A 19,220-nucleotide genomic window follows, 5' to 3' on the forward strand; every position below is an offset into this window, starting at 1 on the left:
GTACAGCTCATCACATCACATTGTTTTAGAGGCACAACTGTACCACTACTGAACAAATATTGATCACCAACTGAACAAACTCACTAGGTACCATCTGTTGCTGCTCATTAGGTGTTTCTGAATCGAAGTCACTTTCACTAGCCTCAACATCGGTATCTTGAAAATTTTCCAAACTGTCACTGAAATTATCGCCACTTTCTAAAAGCAGCTGCTCTATCTGTGGATCTGATAAAAAGTTCTTTTCGCCATTGCAAAAGGTCACTCACTCACACGATAGTAAACACAGATGAAAAAGAAGCACTTTTGTGGCTGCTTCACAGGACGCATACTGTCGATGCATGATTGAGTGGAAAATGTTGTAAGTAGCCCAGAATCTGCTGTCTTGCCTGAAGAAAAATGCTATCTAGTGGGCAAAGATCAACTACAACAGTACCAAAGTTACAATGGCAGACCAGTAACTCCTCATTCCTATTAACTACTAGCCACAGAATGCAGCAGACAGATATATCCGTCATGCCCACTTAAAGAGTTAATGTGATGAATGAAGATGATGTGCATGAATGGTATCATCTGTTTGAGAGTGGATTGACAAATGTTCAGAATGATGCCAGATGTGTACATAACTTCCAAAGTCAGCAACTAACAGGTGCAGTAAATGACTTCTCTGTACATCCGCCCCACAGTCCAGACCTTGACCAAATCGTTTACACCTATTACGCACATGAAAAAGTGGCTTGGTTCTCAACTCAGAATTGAATGAAGAACTTCAAGATGTCACAAGTTGGCTGCAATGTTGGGTGGCAGAATGTTATCCAATATGAAATTTGTCAACTACTTTTGAAGATATAATTGCTTAAATGTTGATGGAGATTATGTAAAGAAGTAATGACAAGTTGTAGCTATAAGATTTTTCTTATGTTTTTCTTTAACTATTTTGGTATTTTTCATAGCCTGGTGGAGGTTACTTTTCAGATGGCCCTCCACTATAATGTTGTGCGTTTTCAGATGCACTGTTGTATCAGAGCATTCAATGGACTGCTCAACGTAGTACACACCAGAGCCTAGGAACTGACTTCCTTGCATGCATATTGCCAGTACCCGTTCTCTTTTACTGTTTCCATAATAATACAATGTTCGCTTTTATCTTTCTAGGTGTATCCATTTTGTTTGCACAAGATTTCCAACTGACTTTTGGATGAGCGTTAAAGACTTTGTATTTTAAATAATATTATTTCACTATGGGAATCTTTAAAATAGAAATACAGATAAAAATAAATCAATCACAGTAGGAGTAGCACTGAGTAGAAATAGCAATGATATAGCTCCGTAACAGTAATGTTACGCACAGAGATTGTTGATAGCACATTTTATTGATACTTACAAAGAAAAAATGCACAGCCACTCCTATCACAAATGACAGATACCGAAATACACACACACACACACACACACACACACACACACACACACACACACACACACACACCCCACTAATTCACAAGAAAGAAGTTCTTATTTTTATATTATTTTACTAAAAAACACATGACGAACAAAAATAACAAACATCTGAACGAGTTAGGGAATGTGTGTTTCATAACACTTAAATCACAGTTGTTCAGTACCAACTAATTCAACTTAACTTACTTTATCATTACATCATACCTTTCTTTAAAAAAAATCACTTATGAAACCAAGTGAAAAAATGTATAAAAAAAAATCAGTCAAAAATCAACAGATAATAAGCAAAGCAGTACAAAATGTATGAGATTCAGCATGATGCATCAGATCACATTTGTGATTAAGTGTACAGAGTACAGTTACTCTGCCTTTAATTAATGATCATCAAATCCAGGCATCGGGTAACTCAATGCAAAATTGCATACTTCTTCCTTCAATTGTTGTATCTTCAGTGATATGTCAGCATCATTCGTCATGCACAACTTGAAATCCTTTATCTTTGGACCTAGAGGAAGTAACAGTCATTAATTTAGCACGCTATTCTGTTGCCATAAAATTTTGTATGTACTGTGCATCCAAGTACCTACCAGACTTTGACGATGTCTCAGCAGCAATCTCAACAGCTCTATTAATGTATGCCACAACCTTCTCAAAATCTTTCTCTTTGAACTGCCGTGATGTTAAAGCAGGAACACCTGTTGCAAAGTACAAATGATATATGAGAATTTGGAAATACATTAATGATAACCGAACATGCCATGAAAGTAAAAACTATATGACTCAGTGAACAAGTACAGAAACAAATTACCAGTTACATTCTCCTTATTGCAGATCATTAGAAGAGATTGGAGTGAGCACTGCATAATGGCAGATGCTTGTCAGATTCAGTCAAACCCAGTAATCTGCCTTCATTGTACCTGGGACTGATTTTACTCAGCTTCACAACTGTTAGCTTTCTTATTTGCCTTTACTCTCTTTAACATCACTAGACTGGTTTATAGTCGAAAGGAAGGAAAGTAGCTCCATATTCAGTTTTGTTCATCACTTACCCTCTTCTTTTCATTACATATCAAATGCACTCTGTTGGTAAAGTTAAAAATAAACATTTATAAATGATTCACCAACCAGCTTTGGTGGGACGCAGTGGGGGAAAATTATTTACTTTAATTTTTTAATAAGCATATTATAGTAAGTGAGACTGTTTAAAATCACAAATGTATCTCTTGATTTTGAGTTCACTACATAAATATAGGGAAAAAAGGGCTGCAGGTGGGCACCGGACTTCCAGCATCAATAACTTGTTATTAAAATGACGTTAAGTTCCTAATTGGAAGAAAGTTTTGCCTATGAAATATTTAAGTAATACACAAGCATTAAAGCTGTAAGATAATGTTTATTTCTAAATGAAGAAACCATGAGTAAGCAGTACCTTACTTATCGTCAATAATTGAATTTTTTTTTCTTAGTACAACAAACTCAGAGGGCAGAAGAAAATAACATAAGGGACACCAAGAATCCTCTATGTAGTATGTTCTAGTCCTCCGATTTTTTCACTTTTTCAAGTTTTGGTACCATTTACCACTTATTATTGTTCAAGTATGCAAGTATTTAACAGAAGTTTAATTCTTCTCAAGCTTTATGTAAGTGCTGTTAAAACATTTGTTATTGAAATGCGACAATTTATGCGTACTAACCTAATCTCAGACCACTGGGTGTCATTGCACTCTTATCTCCTGGACAAGTATTTTTGTTTACTGTAATATTGCACTTGTTGCAAACAGTCTCCACTCGTGTACCATCAAGGTTCTTTGATCGTAAATCCACAAGCACCAGATGTGTGTCTGTTCCACCTGATACTAGAGAATAACCACAGTCAAGTAAACCTTTTGCCAAGGCTTTCGCATTCAGAAGAACTTGGTTTTGATATTTTCTGAACTCTGGTGTACAGGCCTAAAATAAAAACAAAATGATCTTAAGCCATGTAAAGTTCTAAGGTCTAGATCTTAATAAAAATCTAAATTGGAAGGTGCACATTGACTACTTAGCAAATAAACTTGACAGCTCAGCATCTGCATTGTGTATTTTGGTGGGCTCCACAAATATATATATACCAGAAAGATTGTCTATCAATGGTACTTTGAGTCAGTTATTTGTCATACCATAATTTACTGGGGAAATTAGCAAATGTGATGAGACTACTAGTATTACAAAAGAAAATAACTACGAAAATTTGTGTGGTCGCACAAGTATCCTGTCAACCACTCTTAAAAATTTAATAAATCTATATATTCCCTCCCTTCACATATATGAAGCGTTGTTATTCTTACATACAAATCAGCACACACATTAAACTCTTTCTGTTTCAACCACAGCACTTGCCACAGAAAGAATTTTAAACTCCCAACACACTGTTTAAAACTATGCCCAAACAACAAAGTATATGTGGTTTAAAATGTACTATAAAATAAAAGGCAGTAATGTATTTAACATGGAGCTTGGTTCATTGAAAAGATTACTCTTTACTTTTCTGGTGGAAAAGTGTCGTTATTCTATTGACGCAATCATTGAGGACAGTTTCACTGTTTGAAACTGTAAACTGTAGTATGTATACTGTAAACTGTAGTATGTATTTGTGTAGCAGTAACTCAGAAATGCATGTAAGATAATGTAAACTTTTGGATTTCCGTTTAAGAAAGGTTTCTTATTGTGAGTCTTGATATGTCTCCTGTACATCAAATCAAATGACTTGAAAATTTTATGTTACAAGATAAATAAACCATATTTCATATATTTTACAATGATAAACAGTGAACCTATTATCTTACATAACCAATGAATTTTTAAAATAACAAGGAGCCTTAAATGTTGGTTCTTTCAAACTGAGTAGATTAAGTGAAACTGCAGTGTTAATATAATGAAGAAAGACAGACATAGTCTACGTCACTACATCCAGATTACTGGTTAAGAGCTTTGTTATAGGTCATCCTCAGAGCCAATTACCTAATACAAGGCTACAATAGTACACGGATGATTGTAATGTGATATAAAAATACAAACAGTGGCACTATATTAGTAAAAAATAAAACATCAATACCTAATTACTGCAAAGTGCAGCTCATCAGCAGGACAAAGATTCAGTTACAGCTATGGGAAGTTGTGCAAAAGGAACTACAAAGGAAGTTATGCACATACTGTTACATGGCTGATGACATATTCCAGTGCCCCCATATGATTAAAGCTGCCTTTGAAATAAGTTAAAATTTCAAAGTAAAAGCCTAAACAAAATATTAAATACATGATTTATTCTACACAAATCACAATACATGATTTATTATACACAAAGTCAAAAATATACATGTTCAAATAACTTATGGGAATACAGCTGGGTGAAGTCATCGACAACTGCTGACATTTTGACAGGTGACCACCCTGTCATTTTCATAGCAGAAGTGCAGCAAGTAAGCACCATGCAAGTGAACCCTGTCATTTTCAAGGCAAAACTGCAGAAAGTAAGCACTGCATTTTTGCCTTGAAAATAGGCAGAGTCCACCTGTTGAAATAGCAGGGTTGTCAATTATGTCACTCAGCTGCATTTCCATTAGTTATTTAAAACTGTATATGCCAGGAAAACTCAGGTCTCATAAACATACATGCTTATGGAAAAAACAAATGATGGTAGTCAAGACAGCACTACCCACAGCCAGACAACCTCACAGACCATGCAGCAAATGGACATATACAAAATCATAGAATCAGTGATACAACAGGTGCCCTAGATTGAACAAAGATCATCATCATCTTATAGCATATTTGTGTGAATATAAACCACACATTTTTCCCTGACTTTTGGCTTGAAAAGCCACAGTGTGGCCTATTATCAACATTTTCCGTCCTCAGATCATAAATTGTCAATTTCAAAATCAAGTGTACATGTATCTTGAGGGTTGAGAAACTTATTACAGTAGCTGTTCTTAACAAAAAGAAAAGAGTCTGTTTTGCAAAACTGTGTCAGCTTGTTTACACATTTGTTCACTTTGTAAAGAACCATTGCGCAATGACTGATGTGAGTCAATGTTTTGATATAAATTGAATGGCCTCCCTTGGTACTAACAGCTGTTTCAACATAGCCAACCATAGTTAGCAGATGACAGTGTGTTCAATGTGTGCAATGAACAATAGCAGAGACACATACCATACGGAATTCCACATCACAGAAATGTTACATGTATTTGAATTTGCAGTAGTTCAAATTTGATGATGTGATCAATGAAGCTAATCTTAGCTACAAAATACATAGTATTTAACTGCATAAATCAAATCTATTATTAAAGGTATTTGAAAGCCGTTTTGCTACTTCTAAAGATTCTAAAGATGTAGACAATTCATTTCACTTATTGCGCTTCATTTTTAACTATTGAAAATATTATCAGAAGTAGCATTTTTGTCTGATTTCTGTTTACATCTGGAAACATCATCTGCTTCCACATTTCTAGTAGTTGCAAATATGGATTTCAAATACCTTTGACAAAAGTAAAGCATTTACGACCACTGTGGCTGCACAAACAATTTTAATCAAATCTAGTTTAAACAGATGGAGATAAAATTCACACAACAATGAATAGATTACTGGTAACAATAAATTTTTATTGCTTTTGCCAAAAATATATAACTACAAGTACATGAAATCTGAATCCATCAAAACATTACATAGTTGGTCCAATTTACTTCAGAATATCCAATTTTACCCAAATCAAGCACAAGCACTTCTCAGCATCACCAGCGTCTGAATCTTCACTAGATGATCCAGAATGTTGCTCAGAGAGTTGCTACGATGAAGGTCATCTACAGTTCCATCAAGATGATTAGAAATTCCAGATTTTTTATAGCTTTTAATGACAAGTTCTTCTGATATCGACTGCCAAGCAACAAAAATCCAATGGCACACTTTTGATACGGAAGCACATAACAAACAGCCTCCTGGTGTCAAACCCATTATGTAATCTCTATAGAATTGCCTTATACTAGCTTTGAATGGATGATTTAAACACACGTCCAAAAGCTGCAACACACTTGTCATGCCACCAAGAATAATAACTAGGCCATAGTTTCCTTCTTTCAGATTCAGTTTCACTCAATTACCGATGTGCCCAAGAAAAATATACAACCAAAGCACTGACTTTGAGTGAAGAAGAGCTCCTGGCCGCTTATTCTGAAATGTTGAAATCGAGACTAGGACAAGATCCTCTGTCATCCACCATCACGAGCTCTTACACTGCTACCAGGTGGGAAGCTTTCTCACTTGGCTGGGGTTTTCTGATTAAAAACCACACATGGTGGCAATTTTAGTCTTATCAGGTGTAATCCTTGACATCACTGTGCACTGCTACTTTTCAGCATCATATGAACGTATTTGCACACCACGATCGCCTACATTATTTACCATAGTGCTTCTCGGCATATCAAAATAGACCAGCATTTGGTCTGCATTCCCTATCTGGGAAAGTAAATAACAATTTTTGCATCTAAGTCAGATTACATAATGCTGCAAAGATAATAAACGGTTTTCGGATGCTTGAGGCAGTTTTTGTGCAAGTGTAATTTTGTGACGAACAGATAGTGTGTCTCATTGCATAAATCACAGAACCCACCCATATTAAACTTTAAATTCTACCAGTGAAATGTTACTTTTACGTGCTATTTTGCAGCCTTCAATTTGAATTATTTCCTTCATAAGGGCATATCTACATTTCTTATTTTGAGCTACAAAGTCAAGCAAGACTTTTTTCACATCTGCATATTTGTCCTTTTGCCCTCAAAATGCACATTGACTAAGTATTTAGGAGTTTCTGTTCACTTGCACATCACCGATGAACATTTTTCTCATCAACATCAAATCTACGTCCAGCTTCCCACTTTTTGTGTTCCTTTGCATAGCTGATAATGTTAAGTGTAAATTTCACCAAGTAAGTAGTATGCTCGTTTCCTATCATCACTCACAATCAAAATGATCAACTTTTCTCTCAGTCTCAACTTCCTTACACTGTCTCTTAAATCAGTCATGTCTCCAGATCTCCCAACAAATCTGATATATCCACAACACACGTGTCAAGTTTAAAGAGCCTGCCACCTAGTGGCAAAGCATGTCACGATTTTAGCTGTCCATGCTATTCTGCTGACTAGTTGAACTTTCTTGTAAATTTAGTAGTGTAGCTCTATGCGCAATAATCTCGTGTCAAAAGTTTAGGTGCAGCCTATACTCACATGTTAAAACAGGCATTCTGTGAAAATGTGTTCTCTTCATTGAAAGTAATGCCTCGTTCTTTTCATTTTGCACAATGTATTTCAAGCTCCTCCAGCACATCCAGGTAATGCCCGTTGTTGGTTTTGTGGAGGATCTCCATGTCTGAGATTTTACAGATGTATGCTGACATGTGGGCCATTGTCTCTTCTAAGTATTTAGGAGTTTCTGTTCACTTGCACATCACCGATGAACATTTTTTTCATCAACATCAAATCTGTGTCCAGCTTCCGACTTTTTGTGTTCCTTTGCTTAACTGCACCTAAACTTTTGACACGAAATTATATAAAAATCTCAAATATAGGCCACACTACTAAATTTATGAGAAAGTTCAATTAGTCAGCAGAACAGCATGGGCTCCTAAAATTGTAGTTTCACATGATTTACCACTAGGTGGCAGGCTCTTTACGCTTGACACGTGTGTTGTGGATATACCAGATTTATTGGGAAGTCTGGTGATGTGACTGATTTAAGAGACAGTGTACGGTCTTTTTGTGCATAATTATGCTCTTTGAAACATGTTTTAAACATTCTACCTGTCTGCCCAATAGATCATTTCTAACCATCACAAAACATGTCCCTATACAAATATGAGTGTAGATTTTTTTTTTTTTTTTGCATGAAATATTCTGTTGATCTTGCTGTGCTAAAATACTTTCAGTTTTGAAGGCTACATGTAATTTTGTTTACATAAAGACTTTTCAGTTTTATAAGATGTTATGCTGTGGTATGCCATGCTGATATATTTATTATTTAACTTAGGTTCTTTCCTCCTTTATTTCAATTTGTTATTTACCCACGTATTCTGATTATGTGCTTTAGAATATCAATTTCTTTTTTAATCTTGTCTTGTGATTATGTCAGATCTGACATTCTGCTTAGCAGTGAAAGAAAGCATGCTTCCTTACATCTTATGGGGTTACAAGAGTTCACGTGGATTATAATGTCTCTCTCTTCTTTTACTATATATTAGATCTGAGGATGATCTGTTGCAATGATTGATACCAGTAATTGAAATAACATAAGAAGTGATCCGGATGATGTCAGTCTTTCTTCATTATATTAAAAGTGGTCGCAGTGCCCTCAGACATCATGTCTTCAATTAAGTTAATTTACTGCATTATTGCAACTGCTGTTCCATAAGACAGCCAACATTTTTGAGACGGTTTGTAAAAATTAAATTGTAGCTTGAATGTACAACTTCAGTTTCAAATGAATTCTTGCTTTGCTGTCTACCATGTTCAGGAATGCCACTGTACTTTTGTGATTAGTGTATGAAAACATTAACCCTGATCAATCAATCTGTAAATGAGGAAGTCTTACCAACCATGATCCAACAGCTGTCATGTTAAAATTGCATTTCAATGGCTAAATAAAACAAAAAATAAAAAAAATCCTGTATGCAAGTTGCTGTATACTACCACAAAATTCTGTGCATTGCTATTTATGAGATTATTTCACATCCACTATCTGATGAACAACATTAATCAATCCCATTTTAGATTTTTAATGTTTGTGTTCTTTATGTCCAGTACTGGTGTTTTTGTCGTTCAGCAAAAAGCACCTTTTTTGACAAAAGGCATCAACTGCAACTTGAGGAAGGAAAATAACTCAATCACATTAAATGTAATGATAATTCCATGGATTGTGTGAAAAAACAATATTTCAGTGGTGAATATCGACTGACAGCTGAAATGGAAGGAGCACACGAAGATACCAGCAAAAACGACATCAACATGTCAGCAAGTGCTGCACGGTTACACAGTATTCCTATGTACACCCAGTCCTTAGCTATGATATCACTCTTTGGGGATTAAAAGCACCAAATATGGCCAAAGTATTTGAGCTACAGAACAAGGCCATAATAATAATAACCAAGAACAATAATAAGGCTCACTGTAAAAATCTGTTTAAAAATTAGGGTACTGTAACTGCACCATCAGATTATACCTACGAATCCACTATCTACATTGAGAAAAATGTAATTATTACACCAATTATTATTATTACATCTCAGTCCATGACCATGGAAAAAATCGTAGATCAGGTTGGCTACTCAAACTAGGAAAAAAAATCCTATGCGATTCCAGGTAAGTATATTCATCATGAAAGAAATTAATAAGTAATGGTCCTCTTCTAAAGGAAATGGAACTTTACACCATAGAAAACGTTTGAAGTTACGGAAAAACAATAATGTTATAGGAGGTTTACAATGAAGTGGTTAAAAACTGCTGATAAAAGGCCACTCACAACAAAACCAAAAAATATTAAATTGGTATAAATCTACAAGGCGGCTTTGAAAAGTTCTTGGAATCACTACAATAGGCCAGTGCTAGTTGTTCACATGATATTCATTCGACTGTTGCCTGTAAACACGTGCCACAACAGTGCTATTGAAAGAGAGCTGTGGCAGTGAAGTGGCTCTGTTGTTGTTCCTGCGTAGTGATTTGAAGGGGGGGGGGGGGGGGGGCAAGATTCGAGCAGTGATTAAGTACTTCATAAAGAAAGGTATGAAAGCAAAGGACATTCATGCCAATTTCCAGAATACACTGAGAGACTCTGCCCTTTCATATTCAACTGTTCCCAAGTAGACAAATGAATTTAAATTTGGTCGGGAGAGCTTAGACGATGATCTGCGCAATGGCCGGCCAAGATGTGTCACTACTCCAGAAATCATTGCAAAAGTGCACAAAATGGTCATGGAGGACGGCTGATTGAAAGTGCGTGAAATTGATCATGCTTGCCAGATGTCATCTGAAAGGGTAAATCACATTTTAGATGAAGAATAAGAAATCAAAAAGTTATCTGCAAGATGGTTGCCGCGACTCTTGATGGTGGGGATCAACACACATGTGCCATTGCTACGGCAAAATAACACGAACTAAGGTATGAATTGTTGCCACACACACCATTTTCACCTGATATGGCTCCGTCAGACTTCTGTCTTTTCCCAAAACTAAGAATTTTTCTTCGTGGATGAAGATTCACTTCAAACAAAGAACTGATAGAGTTGACAACTATTTTGCAGGCCTGGAGGAAACTTATTTTCGAGATGGGATCAAGGTACTGGAACATTGTTGGACCAAATGCATTAATATACAAGGACATTACATTGAAAAATAAAAAAAAATGTTTCAGTGATATAAGTCCTTTTTTTTCTATTCTGTTCCAAGAACTTTTTAAACCACTCCTGTATTTAAAATCAAGCAGACTTATACAACATAATACAATTTTCTACAAAAATATATAAATAAATAAATAATAATTAAAATGCTTTAAATACTATTTTCAATAAAAAATAACGTGTACTTACACAGTAATTATAATTTAAATGTTTCATTTATGCTGATCCCAAGGATTTCTTGAAACATTCAAGTCCCAACTCAAAACACGCAAAATATCTATTTATAAATTTGGTAGAGGAACAAAATTTTGAATTTTTCAGATAATTTCATTATTTATGAAACAAATACATTGTCCCAATGCAGTTATCTAATGTTTTAAAGCCTTTGTTTGTTGTTCTTTTGTAGCACTTTCCAAAATCTTCTAACACTTTATTTTCTACTCTTTCACTTCCAAGTCTTTTTTCCTTTTTTCTAAACTGCTCTGTTGTTCTGAAAGGTGGTGTTCTTAGAGTTGATTACAATATTCCACATAACGTATGTATTTCTTGCACTGTGAACAAGGAATTTTGTAACATCCTAGTTGTCAATGCCTCCTATATTGGACACAGCATCCTGTATTTGCCTATAAATAACAACTGATTTTTCCCTCATGTTTTCAAAGAGGCATTCACCATTAACCAAAAAGCTCCATTAAATGTTAGCATTCCATGGGAAAGACTGCAAAGTGTGAGGGTTGACTTAAAAGTAATGCCTTCACCTTCGTAATTCTTCAAGAGTTGGCAAAATTCGTATGCGGCAGGTACTGGCTTGTTCCGTAGCCTCTTCTCTACAGTTCCAGTTGGCAGGAAGCCTTAGCATTGAACAGTTGTGTTGTTACACTGTAAAGTATGGAACCCCGCGCAAAAGGTTGGTCAATGCGATTTAAGCAAGGTGCAGTCACTGAATTCTTGACAGCAGAAGGTTTCATTGGAGAATGAAAGCAATTTATGGTGATTGTGTTGATATGAGTACTGTGCATCGTTGGCCGAGTAAGTTTAAAGATGTTGAGGTGGGAACATCTGACCTGCATGACAAACAAAGAGTAGACATCCTGTGACAGCAACCACCAAGTTTCACAAGCAAAATGTTGACAGATTAAGGATGATCATTTTATGACTCACAGATATTTTGCAAGCACTATCGGCATTTCACATATGGCTCACATTATTGCTTTGCTTGGCTTGGCTATCTGAAGATCTGTGCATGATGGGTATCCCGGATACTGGCTCCTGAAATGAAAGCTCACAGACTTGACACTTGCCAGGAACTCCTCTCGGGTTACGAGAATGAAGGTGATGACTTTCTCCATTCAATTGTGACAGGAGACAACATGTGGGTACACCATAACGAACTGGAGATGAAACGTCAGTCTATGGAATATCGACACAAAGACTCGCCCAGAAAAAGAAATTCAAGATGCAGGCCTCAGCTGGAAAAATCATGGCCAGTGTTCTGGGACGCAGATGGTCATATCCATGTTGATTTCCTTGATCATGGAACAACAATAAATTCAGAGTGTTACATCACAACGCTGGGAACTCTGAAACGACGGTTAACAAGGGTCCAAAAGGAAAAGGGAAATGTTTTCCTGCAGCAAGACAATTCCAAACCACACACCTCAGGTGCCACCACAGCAGAACTTCAGAGACTGAATCTCACCACCGTATGGCATCCTCCATACAGTTCAGATTTAGCACCGCCTGACTTCCATCTGTTTCCCATAATGAAAGATGATCTGTGGGGCAATCATTATGCTTCTGATGAAGATGTTGAGAGAACGCTGAGACTGTGGTTGTGGAAACAGAGTGTCAAATTCGTCCGTGACGGCTTCTGAAAACTTGTTCATTGTTCGCACAAATGTATCCAATTGGCTGGTGATTGTATGGAAAAGTGAATATTGGTTATTAAAGATCACATTCTAAGGATTATTTCTACATTTGATTTATTAAAATATTCCCATCCAAACCCAATTAACAAAGGTGGAGGCATTACTTTTTAGTCAACCCTCATAATTTCACACCAACCATCAAATATTGGTATTTATCACTTAGGATATTGTACCAGAAATGATCAACTCTTTTTCAGAATGGCTGTATTCTTTAAAAAGAACTGATAACATATGGCAGGGATGTCAGGTCCTTGAATTCAGCATTACATTATCTACTGCAGTTCCACTGAGATGATTACTTTCTGTGAGATTACAAAACAGCTTATCAAGATGTGCTTTTGCCAAACTGATGTTAGACACAATTAAACCTGGGTCAAGCATGTAATGGCAAGTGTCAGCAGGAAGTTTAAAGGTGGCCTTTTATTAGGTTTCATGACAAATGTTTGAAGACTTGTCTTACATTCTTGTCAAAACTTAAGAGTATCGACAGTTCTTACATCCAAATTGGTTTTCTTAAGTTCTTTACAGGTATCAAAACCTAGAATTATGTTTTTGCAGGTGATAGATTTTTTCCTTCCTTGGCAGCACCTAACTTGTTTGATATGCTTTTATCTAATATCCCTGGCTTCATAAAGTGTCCTAATACTGTTTTAGTGTGGGTACCAAAGCTGTAAGGAGAAATGGAGTTAACAGAGCATCTGTTTAGGACTGTGTTTGGAAAGGTTTGATATGCAGGCTAATGACTTGGCAAAAAGCAAGTCTGGCACACAGCAATGGATCATTAATAAATTTATTCACCAACATGAAACTTTCATTCTTTGGTTCATTCTTATCCTCCTTCATACCTTCAAGAAATTTCTTCATGTCTGGTGTTATATCGATAGCTCTTTGAGCAAATGAGGAATTCTCCAGATATTTGATAAAACAAAATTTTGGAAACACAGTGTAGCCTGAATACTGGGTATACAATGCTATCCTGTCTGGGAAACTCTTGAACAAGCTATAAAAGGCTCTCAAAAATAATGCAGTGTCCCAATGTGTCGACCTGACTGCATCTTGGAAAGCACTATGCATGTAACCAAGTCCAAGGCTACCAATATCTAGCAATTTCAACTCTGCTGAATGTGCTTTATATTCTTTCAGAAACAGTCAATTCACATTTGGCCTGTCATTGAAATCTGGAGAATCTTTACCTTTGGTATGTTTATCACATCAATGGAAGAAGACAGAAGATCAGTAGCTCTGGAATGACCAAGAAAACAGGAAGTAAGGTATCTTCTTGTTGTCTCTTTTTATCTTCATCCTAAAATCTTGTATTTACAACCATTTGTGTGGGCCTCACAAATTTATTCAGTGATTCATCAAAACCAAGAACATTGTAACAAGCTTTCATCAGTAACCCAAGCAACTGTTGATTAAAATAAGGTGCAATTCCGAATATAAGAATCTCACTTAAGTTGCATCTTGTTAGCTACAGCACTATCTTTACACATTCCTGAGATTACAGTATCATCCTTTTCAGCTTCCTGAATTGACTTGTGGGCCATAAGTGTTTCAACACACCACAGAATTTCTCTCACTGTCACATATTTTAATACAAATTCTGCAAGTCTGCATGGATGATTTGCTGTTGAAGGTAACAGAGATACTTCAGATTCTGAAGACGACAATACTAAAGTGTGTGGCTCAGAAGTAGTGTGCGAAAGAATAGCAGTTGACTTTTTTTGGCTCAAAAACACTTCAAGTTGAGAAAATGTTTTCTTACTTAAAGCACGATGTGTATGCTTTCTCCCCTTCATGTAGCTAAAAAGTGACTGACATCCCATATTACCATATTACTTACAGATATTTGGCTACAGCAGTAACTGCAATAAGCTAAAATAAGTTGACCAGACACAGGTTCAAGCTAGTCCTTCAAATTTGTGTGGCTTTTCCTAATATCTTGATAAAATGCAGAACAGGGAATCAGAAATCATAAAGCGGTTACAGCATCGGTAATTTCAGCCGTAAATAGAAATATTAAAAAAGGTAGGAAGATTTTCCTGTTTAGCAAAAATGACAAAAAGCAGATTTCAGAGTACTTGATGGCTCGAAACAAAAGTTTTGTCTCAAGTACAGATAGTGTTGAGGATCAGTGGACAAAGTTCAAAACCATTGTACAATATGCATTAGATGAGTATGTGCCAAGCAAGATTGTAAGAGATGGAAAAGAGCCACCATGGTACAACAACTGAGTTACAAAACTGCTATGGAAGCAAAGGGAACTTCACAGCAAACATAAACATACCCAAAGCCTTGCAGACAAACAAAAATTACATGAAGCAAAATGTAGTGTGAGGAGGGCTATGCGAGAGGCGTTCATCAAATTCGAAAGTAAAGTTCTATGTACTGACTTGGCAGAAAATCCTAAGAAATTTTGGTCTTATGTCAAAGCGGTAGGTGGATCAAAACAAAATGCCCAGACACTGCGTGACCAAAATGGTACTGAAACAGAGGATGACAGACTAAAGGTCGAAATACTAAATGTCTTTTTCCAAAGCTGTTTCACAGAGGAAGACTGCACTGTAGTTCCTTCTCTAGATTGTCGCACAGATGACAAAATGGTTGATATCAAAATAGATTACAGAGGGATAGAAAAACAATCAAAATCACTCTAAAGAGGAAAGTCTGCTGGATCAGATGGGATACCAGTTCGATTTTACACGGAGTACGCGAAAGAACTTGCCCCCTTTTTTGTAGCGGTGTACCGTAAGTCTCTAGAAGAGCGTAGCATTCCAAAGGATTGGATCAGTAGTAGAATTTTGGAACACTTCTTATGTTCAAGTATAATGACTTTTCTGGAGACTAGAAATCTACTCCGTAGGAATCAGCATGGGTTTCAAAAAAGACGACTGTGTGAAACCCAGCTAGTGCTATTCGTCCACGAGACTCAGAGGGCCATAGACACAGGTTCCCAGGTAGATGCTGTGTTTCTTGATTTCTGCAGTTCCCCACAGTCGTTTAATGAACAAAGTAAGAGCATATGAACTATCACACTAATTGTGTGACTGGATTGAAGAGTTTCTAGATAACAGAATGCAGCATGTCATTCTCACTGGAGAGAAGTCTTCCAAAGTGATTTCAGGTGTGCTGCAGGGGGGTGTCGTAGGACCGTTGCTATTCACAATATATATAAATGACCTTGTGGGTAACATCGGAAGTTCACTGAGGCTTTTTGCAGATGATGCTGTAGTATATCGAGATGTTGTAACAATGGAAAATTGTACTTAAATGCAGGAGGCTCAGCAACGAATTGACGCATGGGGCAGGGAATGGCAATTGAATCTCAATGTAAACAAGTGTCATGTGCTGCAAATACACAGAAAGAAAGATCCTTTATCATTTAGCTACAATATAGCAGGTCAGCAACTGGAAGCAGTTAATTCCATAAATTATCTGGGAGCAGGCATTAGGAGTGATTTAAAATGGAATGACCATATAAAATTAATCGCCGGTAAAGCAGATGCCAGACAGATTCATTGGAAGAATCCTAAGGAAATGCAGTCCGAAAACAAAGGAAGTAGGTTCAGTACAGTTGTTAGCCCACTGCTTGGATACTGCTCACCAGTGTGAGATCCGTACCAGATAGGGTTGACAGAAGAGATAGATAAGATCCAACAGAGAGCAGCAGGCTTTGTTACAGGATCATTTGGTAATCGCGAAAGCATTACGGAGATGATAGGTAAACTCCAGTGGAAGACTCTGCAAGAGGGGCGCTCAGTAGCTTGGTACGGGTTTCTGTTGAAGTTTCAAGAACGTACCTTCACCTCCTACGTATATCTCACGAAGAGACCATGAGGATTAGAGAGATTCAAGGTACCCTCTGCCACACACCGTCAGGTGGCTTGCGGAGTATGGATGTAGATGTAGATGCAGATGAAATTAGACACTGTAGCCTTATTAATCTGTAAACATGGAACAAATAGTTACACCATTTTAAAACACACACGCACTCTGTTTATTATTATGTTTAAGCTCTGCACACACTGTCACAGGAAACATCTAGGTGCTCGGAATATGTTTCTTGTGGCATTTCATGACGTTTTCATCTTTGTTTCTGGTTTCTGTGCACACTGGTGGCAATGTTTTCTTGTATCCCTTCGTCTGTAATGCTGTCGAATAATTTTCATATTGTTTGCTACATTATGTCTATTGATCAGGAAACTGTAATGATATGGTGTGCTGAACTATTAATACTTTTAGAGAGTTCATGCACACAAAATAAAAGGCCTCACTATTGTTGGTGGACAAAAACATTCTAGAGAAGAACTGGAGGTAATAACTTGCTACAGGAGCTGAATATGGAAGACTGCTCTGTTTTTTGTAACTTCATTTGGACGTCATAGACTGATTTTGAATTCCAAATAGTGCCTGCAAGTAGGAGGGCATTGGTGGAAGTCCTGTAGGTCTGTGTAATGGTAGCTAAATGAAAAACTTCCATTAAATATACATAGTATCAAATTGTTATTCAGCTGGTATGATTCCGCACAAATCATACTTTACTTCGTCTAAAGTGTCATTACTCACGAATGTGATACGATAATGAATGAGGCAACAATTCTCTGCAGAGTGTCCTTTTTTGTGCTGTTCTTTTATTGCTTGCTTCACACATTCAACAAGCAGACCTCAGCATAGTACAGCGATACGTAATAACTCAACAATTTTCTGCCTTGACCACGCCATTTTCTCGGAAAAACTCACTACCACAAAAGAAAAAACAACATGGATCAACTCTGTACACCAGACACAATGTGACATACAAACATGCAGTAGTGCCATGCAGCAGTGAGTGGGTGACATGTATTAGCTGCCAGAAAAATTCTTTCCTTCGACCTGTACCAACAATGCTACAGATGTTTGTTTCTGTCTTTCAAAACATGTTTCAAGCTAAGTGTACATCCACCTTCAGAACTCATAACGACATTGAACCCTATCTACCTCACTTTCATTAATGCAGAACAATAACAGCCTTAACATCAACAATTTAAACAAACTTTTCCCAAAAACATAAACTTTTAACCATAAGCAAAGAACATACTAGCGGATAATGAACTAAACATTGGAAAAAAAAATTCAAATCAGTATGAATGAGATTTAAATATGCATGTTATGATATCATGTGAATGCAGATCAAGCTGGTTTCATGTTTATAAACAGTAACCTGCTTTATCAGTTTTAGTAAACATGAGATGCATAATGTATTTTATGTTGACTTCACATCATATGTTGAAAACACAAACTTGCTAGAGCTGGCTGTGAAAACACCTTGTAAACACGTAATAAATGTTACACTGAAAAAATATTTTTACCTTACCATTCCTTTAAGAATTGAAATGTGACCATAAAATTTAATCACTGGGGCCTATTAACTTTCAGAAAACCATTATTTAACAATACACTTTTTACACGTCTAAAATGTTGCAACGCAAGAATCTGTTCCCTTTGACTGCACACTGGTTCCAGCATTGGCTAATATTTGTGGTGTGATGCTGACACATTCAAGACAACTTTCAGTTTAACTAGTATACGGCCAACATAAACATATACGACACATATATCACAGCCAGTGCTTTTGTGGTTCTAAGCATGAATAATTATATTTTTTCACTGCAAAACAAAAAGAAGAAAAACACAAAAAAGAAGTTGGTGGGCTGTAAGACTTTACATATTTTGAAATCAGTAAGTTTTAAATAAGGTATAAAATCATGAGCAAATACATCCATAAATGTATTTCTTGCTGGTAAATTTCCATAAACTGAAGAATGCCACTGTTCCTGAGATCGTGATTTGAAGAGTCCTACCTGAAAGTACAAGTGACATGCAGCCAATTTTGGGTTTTGAAACGAGAACCAAAATGACATTGGCGACAATGTGTGGTCACCGTATTGCTACTGGCTACAATGACCTTTGATATTTGGTTGAAATACTGACAAGAAATGGAATTGTATTAAGACTGAGCCAATATTCATATAAGTAGTACTTTGAAATACTAGGTATTTTAAAATTAGTAGTTTATAAAGCTAAATAATATTGAATTACAATGTTAAGTTAAAAAACAGAAAATTCCCTAAAATTTTATGAAATTTCTGAAATTCTGTGAGATTTCCCTGCTTTTCCCAGGTAAAATTTAATTCCCTGAGAATTCCAAGTATTCCAGAAGAATCAGCACCCTGTATGTTAACCCTTTACACACCAAGAAAAACTAAACGAAAGGTTCAAAATAGTATTATTTACTACCAGAGAATTGCACATTAATTACTCAAGGAAATGAATGAAAACCAAAATATTTATCAAGGCAGTTAAAGCATGTCTCAAACAATACATACTACACAATACAATTACTTAAATAAAAGAAGACGTGGTTGATAAAACA

At 36.3% G+C, this 19,220-nt stretch overlaps 1 protein-coding gene across 1 annotated transcript in view; it reads right to left on the reverse strand.

The window, feature by feature from the left end:
* Nucleotides 1–1,349: 1,349 nt before the first annotated feature.
* Nucleotides 1,350–19,220, reverse strand: part of LOC126183828 (serine hydroxymethyltransferase, mitochondrial-like) — a 132,445-nt gene continuing 114,574 nt past the window's right edge. Inside the window, exons 8-10 of the mRNA XM_049926086.1 lie at nt 3,153–3,408; nt 2,046–2,153; nt 1,350–1,963 (exon numbers count right to left, since the gene is read on the reverse strand). Of these exons, the coding sequence (XP_049782043.1) occupies nt 1,833–1,963; nt 2,046–2,153; nt 3,153–3,408 (495 nt within the window). The 3' untranslated portion in view covers nt 1,350–1,832. The remainder of the gene's footprint in view (nt 1,964–2,045; nt 2,154–3,152; nt 3,409–19,220) is intronic.

The sequence above is a fragment of the Schistocerca cancellata genome, chromosome 4 (assembly GCF_023864275.1).
Source record: "Schistocerca cancellata isolate TAMUIC-IGC-003103 chromosome 4, iqSchCanc2.1, whole genome shotgun sequence".
NCBI classification, from domain to species: Eukaryota; Metazoa; Arthropoda; class Insecta; order Orthoptera; family Acrididae; genus Schistocerca; species Schistocerca cancellata.